The 9,306-nt window shown below is 40.4% G+C and overlaps 1 protein-coding gene across 6 annotated transcripts; it reads left to right on the forward strand.

Annotated features, from left to right (window-relative positions):
• Positions 1 to 291: 291 nt before the first annotated feature.
• Positions 292 to 4,839, forward strand: LOC148021211 (cholesterol 22-hydroxylase CYP90B27-like). Of its 6 annotated transcripts, XM_087699040.1 has the most exons (11): positions 294 to 656; positions 826 to 1,282; positions 1,556 to 1,874; positions 2,072 to 2,230; positions 2,661 to 2,933; positions 3,051 to 3,152; positions 3,250 to 3,328; positions 3,440 to 3,546; positions 3,656 to 3,777; positions 3,927 to 4,073; positions 4,193 to 4,839. In XM_087699040.1, exons 1-10 carry the CDS (start codon positions 614 to 616, stop codon positions 4,027 to 4,029), a joined length of 1,764 nt encoding a protein of 587 aa, XP_087555166.1. In that variant the 5' UTR covers positions 294 to 613; the 3' UTR covers positions 4,030 to 4,073; positions 4,193 to 4,839. The 6 variants fall into 6 exon arrangements, with proteins under 6 accessions (XP_087555165.1, XP_087555170.1, XP_087555168.1 ...); XM_087699039.1 differs by lacking the exons at positions 3,927 to 4,073; positions 4,193 to 4,839 and having other exon boundaries at positions 292 to 656; positions 3,656 to 3,920; XM_087699044.1 differs by lacking the exons at positions 3,656 to 3,777; positions 4,193 to 4,839 and having other exon boundaries at positions 293 to 656; positions 3,927 to 4,068.
• The last annotated feature ends 4,467 nt before the right edge of the window (positions 4,840 to 9,306 follow it).

Here is a 9,306-nt window from a genome sequence, read left to right on the forward strand (position 1 = left end):
GGGAGTCTCCCTGCCCACTTTGTAAAGTGGCAGACAAGGGTGACCTTTTTGCATTTGCAACCAATCAAAACATTTATAAGTTTATTATTTATTATTTTTTTATAAATTGTGTCCATTTGATGTGTAAAGATACGATGCCTCTGTTCACACCTAGTTTCAAAAAGTGAATGCCCACACTCAAGATGGGGTTTGGCCATCCATCACTTGGTTTGTAAGCGGCCTTATCATTCAATAATTCAATAGAGATGCACTACCTACGGTATGAATGTTGATATGAAGCGCAAGGGTAAGCAAAGAGTCATTATGAGTGTATATGAGAGCGAGAGAGAGAGAGAGAGAGAGAGAGATGCCATGGATTCTGTATCATTCAATGCAGACACAGTACGCTGTAACTGGAGTCTGGTAGGTAGGACTCAGGAGCTGCCCGCAGATATTTTACGCAGATCGAGTCAGCATAGCAGACCTGTGTTAATGTATAATCTCTATGCTGACCTGTGTTAATGTATAATCTGATCTGATTGTCACGGGGAGTCGTGACTCGTGAAGCACATCCCCAATTGAATAACGAAAAGAAAGAGCTTATAAAGATGACTAACTGGGATGATTACAAGGTATGATGATTAGCTGGCCTTCCCGATCCAGAACGCATGATTTCGGTATATATCTATCCATCGTCTGGCTTAAAAATTGAGCCTCCGCCTTTCCATCCACTACCCATTGATTGATTGCTTCCACATAATCATGCCCTGCACTACTTGAATTTTTTAATATGTTGCTTCAGTGATTGCATCAATTTCCGTTTATAATTACTGATTCTTTTCACAGATAATGCAGCCGTGCCTTATCTGTGTACTGCTTCATCAGATTATAACCGCTTCTCACAGATAAGCTCATGTTGCAGGAATCACTATCTTCTAATTAGTTCTAACATGGATTCCTTGGCCATCTTCACCAATCATGCATACTTCAGCATATCGAGCAGGATTAATGTGCTTGGGCTTGATCAATTGATACCTGCAGGCCTCTGTAAGCCTGACAGTACGCTTCAAGTTTGGCTCGCCCTGGGTCTCCTAGTCATGACATTATGGTGCCTGATGAAATTCGGGACTGGCAGGCTGCGCTGCAGTATAGTCACTACCGACACAAATAATGGATCGTCTTCTCATTGTTTGCCCTCTGGAAGCTTTGGATTGCCATTCATCGGCGAAACTCTTCAGTTTGCTAGCTTCAACAGCTCCCCAATCGGACTGCCTCTGCCGTTCCTGGCAGCCCGAAAGCATCGGTATGGATCACGGTTGCTCTTCAGTTTCATGTGCTAAACTGTATGTCAAGTATACCTAGCATCACAGCATTTTCTCAATATGATTTCTGCAAAACGTATGCTTCTGTTTACAGTATGGCCAATTCTTGCTCTTATTGCCAATTGGTTGATGGGCGCTCTTCATGATTGCCAGAGACATTAACCTGTTGATGGAAAACTCTAATTTGCAAATCCTTGCTCTTATCGAACAATCTAATTGGGTTGTCATGTGACTTGCATTACATGTACACACAGGTATGGCAACATCTTCAAGTCACATCTCCTGGGAAGGCCAACATTGGTTTCCATGGATCCAGAGCTCAACAAGCTCTTGCTTACAGGTGAGGGGAAGATAGTGCACGCATACTACCCATCGTTCATTGCAAAGCTCATTGGACCTTGGATAAATGTCCATGGAGCAAGGCACCAACTTCTGCGCAACCTAGCATCCACTCGATTGTCGATTCCAGCCATCCAAACTCTCTACTTAAACGAGGTGCAGACACAAGCTCAAGATATTCTCAAGCATTGGAAAGACAAGCCACTGATAGATGCTCAGCATGAAGCCAAAGAGGTAAAGTTAACCTTGTTCTGATCTCCAGTCTCTTATCTCTATTAAATGCTCGCCTCATCCCTAGGCCAGAATCGTTGTTCCTGTCAGTGCAGATTTATAGCTTCCTTACTAGCCAAATTCTAGGTTTGCTTTCAGACTGGACAATCTGCTCCTGTTTGTCTTCAATCTGGCTTCTTGACTGGACAATCTGCTGGCAGTTTATTTTCAGACTCATTCTAAAAATTACAGTGGGCCTGAAGCAAGAAGATGATGAGACCCTGGCGGGCCAGTTGCTGGCAGGTCTTGATCTTTTGTCAACTGGATACTCTTCCATACCAATTGATGTGCCAGGAACAAGTTACAACAAAGTTATGAAGGTAATTGTGATTTTGCAGGCTTATGGGGTTGCTCTCTTATAACTAAGCCTTTGTTGGTTGTCTGTTCCTCTCGCACTAGGAGTGCCATTTACTTATTCATCATCTACATGGCTGTGTCTTGCACAGCCCACCATAACCATGCACCCCTGCAAATGTGTGATTCAATTCAATTGCCAGTTCAATGGTCTTAATGTTGCCAAATTACTTTTAGTTGCAATACAGTCAAGCATGTAGAAATCAATTAAGTAACTGAATCTTGCAAGGCATGTCTTTATCGGATGCGACAAGCTCTGATTCAATTCAATTCCGGTTTCAGTTTTATTTTCATTGGTAATGTGGCCGAATGATATTAATTAGTTGCTGTATGGAAGTAGAGTAACTGAGCTGAATGATGCAATCATTATGCTTTTGTTGTACTATGCAATAACAGGCTCGTAGAAAGGTTGACTCTTTGTTAAAGGAATTACTGAAAGTGAGGAGGATGAAACAAACGGAGAATGCTGATAATCATCAAAATCTGCCATTCGACCTAATGAGCATGTTGATCAGTGAGAAGGATGAGTTCGGAAATCCGTTGTCAGACCAAGAGATCTCAGATCTCATCTTCTTCATGTTATATGGGGGTTTTGAGACATCAAGTGTTCTCATCACATTTCTGATGAAGTTCCTCTCTGACAGTCCAACTGTAGTGGACAAACTGAGGGTGTGTTTGCTAATAATCACCAGCAACTTAGTTTAGCTCTCCTAATAATTGTTCTCATGGGCAGTAATCTCTTGTCATAAATTGATATTTTGTGTGGTTTTGGAACTGTAATGACAGGAAGAGCACACCTGTATCCGCATGAGTAAGCTGAGTAAGGGAACTGATGATCATCATCTCCTCTCTTGGGAGGACTACAGACAGATGGAATTCACCCAAATGGTATGTGGCCTGAACCATTGTTTTGTTACTATATCTATTGATAGTAACAGACTGGTATTGCAATCATGGGTTACAAACTTGAGCATTGCAAACTCAGGTGATTAAGGAGACATTGAGGCTAACAAGTGTGGTCCATTATCTCATTCGAGAGTCAATCCTAGAAATCCACTACAAAGGTAGTCAGGGACCTTAATGATATACAAAAATAGCACTCTATTCTGTTTATAAAAGGCTACTATCAGTACCTATGCACTATGTTTGGTTGCATAATTTGGGAATGTTGGCAGGACTCGTGATTCCCAAAGGATGGTTAGTGTTTGTGAATCTCTCAATGGTACATCTTGACCCCACATACTACTCACAGCCCTCAACATTTGATCCATGGCGTTGGCAGGTATAATTAGCATCCAACACTCTATAATCAATAATCACAAAACCCCTATCTGTTTCTGAACTCACTATAGCCACCCAACCTTAGTTTTTATTATATTGATCCTTGGTAGAATTGTCCAAACAACCCATTATTTCTTGCTCCGTTTGGAGGAGGGGTAAGAAGTTGCCTTGGCAGCAATCTGATCAAGTTTGAGGCAGCCATGTTCATCCATTACCTTGTCACCACTTTCAGGTATGTGACACACATGCACATGCACATGTGCACACACACACATCCACATACACACGTACATGCACACAGCAGAGTGGAAGAGTCCCTTAGTTCTGCTAATGAGACGGTTACTTCCTAATATGACATATTGACAACTTTCTCAAATTCAGGTGGACACCTCTGATTGATAAAGCCACTCAGGGTGATTCTTTCTCGGGCCTATCTTTACCTATCATGCGTAATGGGTTACCCATCAAAGTTCATCCCCTCTAGAAGAGAGGGCACGGGTTATTACAGTCACAACCAATTAAAGCGAGGTGATATAATCATAATGCATTTAAAAGGCTACATGTCAGACGAATGTCTTCTGCATTAATGCCGATATACATGAGCATATGATTATCTGCGTAGTAGCTTATATTTGCGTCGTGTGCAGGACATGGAATGCCGGTATTGGAGGAGGCATGGGCGGCAATAAATTAGTATCAGACATTCGGATAGTAACTGCATCCTCTTAGATGTGTGGTACGCGCGCATATTACTTTATGTGCGGGGTGGGTCGGGGCATGTGCGACTGGCGAGTGTAACGGATGCCAAAGAGGTTGACAAATTATAATCTGTACGTAATTATATGTTTGTCTGCCAGGCAGCTGACCCATGCAAAGAAGGTTTGACATAACAAATTTGAAATGATGAGAAAACCTCACCTGCCCTTGCTAGTTGCTAGCACCCCCTTCAAGCTAGGTTCTAACCTGGTGATAGCAGGGTGAAGATGCTCACGAGTCACTGTGTTCCCATTGGAGGGTCAGAGGCAGCAGTCTGTCAGCTTTTCGTCTCTGCGCGCACAGAACCGATGGGATAGGAGTCTTTCTATGGTTTTCAAATCATCATCTTTCGCTGCTTCGCCCTGGCACCTGCTGGTGCGACCGCCATAGAGCTTTCACAGCAGCGGTGTAGTAGCCCCTTTCCTCCCATTGTCGCTGGCGCAACTGTGTCCTTATTTTTCACAGAAAATGCTTTCGACAGGAGATACAAAGACCTTTCACTTCCAAAGTCTGGAGTAATTTTTACAATAAATTGACACACACTTGCCACTCTTATAACTAAAAGTTTTATAAGTTCAAACTTGCTTTTTTATATTATTGATTACAAAGTGTTTCAACGTTTGGTGGGCCAAAAGGGTAGATGTGTATGTGCACGCGTAGATTTTAGCACATCAGGACCCTATTATCTCAAGAAGGCCATTTTTCAAAGTTATATTTCTTTAAGACAACGACAAGGAGACTTTTTAAAATATTGGCCATTTTTCAAAGTTACATTTTTTTAAGAAAGACAACGACAAGGAGACACTTTTTAAAATATTTATTTTTAACATATACATATGAAACAATTATTATGTAAACTTAAAAGTTAAAAGTCTCCACTAAACTAAAAGGACCCTCCTTGAAGGAGACTAGAAGTGGAAAGTAGCGATACATGTGAGTTCTGGAATGAAACGAAGTGAATGACATTGCAGGTAAGGAGCAATCTTTAATTACAATAAAGGGAAGACCAATCACACATTTTGACTATTGGATCTCCCATCTCTCTCTCTCTCTCTCTCTCTCTCTCTCTCTCTCTCTCTCTCTCTCTCTCTTCTTCCATCATAGCATTTGCTTCCACTCCATGCTTCCACTTCCTCTCTCTTCTTCCACCACAGCATTTGCTTTTGCTACATGCTTCCACTTCAGGGCTCACTCCCTTTAACTAGTATTAGAGCCATTGCACCAGCATTGAGGAGATCTTCCCCTTTAGTTAACTTCAGCTTGAGAAAAGCTTCATCTTGAAGGTTTCATGGCAATTCAGTCCCCTGCTTCTCGAGTTGCTTCCTCAACTTGAGGCTTTTTCCGGAGCTTCAAAACCATTGCTCCAGCTTCAATAAGTGCTCAGTAGCACTTAGTACCATTAGTAGAGGTAGCATGAGTGGCCAACAATTCAACATGAATTGCACATTTTTATTGTCCTCTCATTTCTGATCAGTCTGCACTACATTCCCCTAGCTCCTGGCACTCCTCCTTGGCACTTGGTAGCATTTGGAATCTTTTTCAACATCAGTCTTATCATCTTACACATCCTTTGAAGCTCCCATGATCAGCCATTGATTTACAGTTTGCGATAGCTTGTTGTCATACAATTCAGGACATCACTTAATTCATTGTTTGAAGGTCAGCTATGCTTCTTGGGATGTCTATTTGATATCAGATCTTCAGGGGATATTATGTCAATGTATTGGAATGCCATGGGGCTGATTTGAGCACTCTTTTTCTCAGTTTTACAAAAAAAAAATTATTGATATAATAAGCAGGTTAAATGCTATTTTATTAGTGGAAACATATGTCTATTGCTCCCAGGTGCGTACCAACTATTCGAGGTTGACATATCAATGCTTATGGTTCATGTTACATACTTTTTCATGCTTCCAGATTGATTTTGAGCTTAGATTGGAGCTTGGAACCTTGATATTGATTGTCATTCATTGTTACGTATGATTATTTGACGCTCCAAGGTAAGGGCTTTTCAAGTTACTTGGGTTTGATACTCTAGGATATATACTACTTGGATCATGGATGTATGGATGCCTTCCACATGATGTTTTGAGCTTTGTTTGCTTGTTTGACATTCAAATTTCATTCTAATGGAAGCCCCTTCTTGACATTTGGATGTTACATTGAGCATTTGGTTATGCAATTGAGCTTGAGGGTCGTATAATGAGATCGTGGGACTTGGTGACATGTACATGCACTTGTAAGGCTTTATGTATGTAGTTGATGCTTAGTAGGATGATCTAACATTACTTTTGGGCTGGCACCTATCTCCATCATGATGTTTTTAATTATGCATGCATCTTGGTCAATTATATAGTGAGCTTCTGTTACATTGCTCAGTTTGTTATGCCTATAATTGGTTTCTTATGTCACATATGAGACCCACTCTATACATGATGGTTATGCCCATGGGATGTACCTCAGTCTGACACAGTGATTCCTTGACAGTTGTTAGTGCCAATTGCATATTGACTCATTGATACTTGGAGCTATTCCTTGGCATTTGTAGTTTGTTTAATATAACGATTGCCCCTCTTTCCCATTGATTTCTTTACTAATGTACGTCATCTTTAGCATGCTATAATTGCAATTTGGTGCACTTTTTATACAAGAAGTCACTTCATTTGATAGTTCTTTGCATTGACTATTGTGGATAGTTCATTACTTGGTCAATGCACCTTGTTTTCAACCTAATTTAGTAGTGATTTTTGGGTTGGTTGCAATAATTACAAGAGCCTTCTTTGACAAATTGTGCATTTGTTTTCCTTCATTATGGCTCGCAACTCGAGTGATAGTACTATATTGACAAGTTAGATGGCACCAACTACAACTATTGAAGGGCTAAATCTAGCAAGTTTTAGTACAAAAAATGTAGGTTAGGCCTTTGAATGGATTGGGCTGAATTAGATGATCTATGTAAGTCTACCGTCATATTATCCCTCTTTTAGTAGATGTTCTATAATTTTGTCTCTAAGATAGATAGTCCACGTGGAACTTATGGGAAAAGATTTATAATGTCTATGATAAGTAAAGGACCCTGCTTCTCAAATGTATTGGTTGAAGCAACTCATGGACCTTTGCATGAAGGAGGATACTTCTATGTCAGCTCACTTAAATGATTTTGATTCCATATCAATCATTTGTCTTCGTAGGGGATCAAATTCAAGGGCACTCTTCTTTCCTTATTCCTCTTAGTTAGACTACGTGAATCATGGGGTACCCTTTTGTACTACTATGTGTACCAATATATCTACTAATGGGTTGCAGTTGTATGATGTAGAGAGTGCACACTTGACTGAAGAGGTTAACAAAAAGAATATTGATACTTCCCATTTGACAATTAGAGGAAATAATAGAAGGGGAAATAGTCATTGCCATGGGAGAGACTCTCAACAATCTCACTCTCAGTCATGTGGACAATCTCATAGTAAGTCATGTGACCATAAGTCCTCATTGACTTATCATTATTGTGGAAAAGCAGGGCATATTTGGTCACAGTGCCATAAGATGCGTGACGACAAGCGCAAAGAAAAGGGAAAGGGTAAAGCACAAGACAAAATGATGATCCCAATAGTATCCTTAGCGAGTCCAATGTTAAGATTGAAAAGATTAATATTATGTAGAGACTAATTCTCATGATGATTTCATACTTGCGAGTGCTTCTCTTGATACTTCACAGTTGATTGATGCTTTGTTAGGGTATACTCAGTGTTGGCCAATAGATTCAAGGGCTTCTTTTCATGTGACCCCTCATAGAGAGTGGTTTCACTCCTATCGCAATATGATTGGATCTACCCATTTGGGTAATGAATTGGCATTGGAGATAGTTGATACTGATAATGTCTAGTTGCAGTTTGGTTCAAGTTGCATATTTACTCTTCATGATGTACATCATGTACTGGCTCTCACAAAAAGCCTTATCTTTGCTAGCACTTTGAATGATGTAGATTATGTAGTCTCTTTTGGTGATTCCTCATGGAAGATTAGCCCATGGGAATCTTGTCATTGAACATGATGCTAAGTCCATTACTCTCTACCCCTTGCTTGTATTTGGGTTAATTGACCATATTTTGACACTGGATGCAGATCCACATGTCTCTCTTTAGCATCATCACCCTGGACACATGTCCTTGAAAGAAATGAAAAAGCTTACTCATTTGTAGTATCTTCCACTCCTTGACTATAAGTGCTTTGAAACTTGTGATCATTGTTTGTATGGTAGACACACATGTAATATGCATAAAAAGTCTGGTATGATATGCATGGGTGAGCCCTTGGCTCTTGTTCATTCAAATGTATGTGGTCTCATGCCCTGCCAATCATTAGGTGGCATGAAGTACTTCGTTATCTTCATTGATGACTATATGCATAAGGTCTAGGCATATCCTATTAAGCAAAAATCAAAAGTCTTTGCTACATTTTAGTGTTAGCTTACTTTGATTGAGAACCAAAGTGGGTATCGATTGAAATGCCTAAGGTCAAATAATGGAGGCAAGTGTGTCTCTAAATCCTTTGAGTAGTTTTGTGACAAGAGGGATATTAAGTGTCAGTTGACCTCCTTGTGCACCCCACCCTAGAATGGTATGGTTCAGCGCATGAATATGACAATTTAGGGGCGAGTTCACAGTATGCTTAACTAGTAGGCCTACCACAATATTTTTGGACTAAGGAAATTACTTTCGCTGTACACTTGATAAATCATCACCATGTAATACTCTTGACTATCATGTTGCGGAGGAAGTATGGTCTAGAAAAAATCCCTCATATGCTCATTTGCGTATCTTTGGTTGTGAGGATTCCTACCATGTATCCCAAGGGCATGTGCAATAAGTTGGATCCTAAGTCTAGGAAATGCGTCTTTCTTGGTTATGGTGATGCAAGTGAGATGGGCTATTGCCTTTGGTATCCACAAGTTTGGAAGGTTATCTGCATTGATGATGATGTTTTCCATGAGGAGAATATGCAA

This window comes from Lygodium microphyllum, chromosome 18, assembly GCF_053477565.2.
Source record: "Lygodium microphyllum isolate KBCC chromosome 18, Lygodium_microphyllum_v1.1.10, whole genome shotgun sequence".
Classification (NCBI taxonomy): Eukaryota; Viridiplantae; Streptophyta; class Polypodiopsida; order Schizaeales; family Lygodiaceae; genus Lygodium; species Lygodium microphyllum.

What these genes read in the sequence shown, in the direction of transcription:
- LOC148021211 (XM_087699039.1), top strand. Translation starts at nt 614, where the DNA reads ATGATGATTAGCTGGCCTTCCCGATCCAGAACGCATGATTTCG. An exon ending in ATCCAGAACGCATGATTTCG is followed by an intron (nt 657 to 825) that starts GTATATATCTAT and finishes TTCTTTTCACAG; the next exon opens with ATAATGCAGCCGTGCCTTAT. An exon ending in CTGTAGTGGACAAACTGAGG is followed by an intron (nt 2,934 to 3,050) that starts GTGTGTTTGCTA and finishes CTGTAATGACAG; the next exon opens with GAAGAGCACACCTGTATCCG.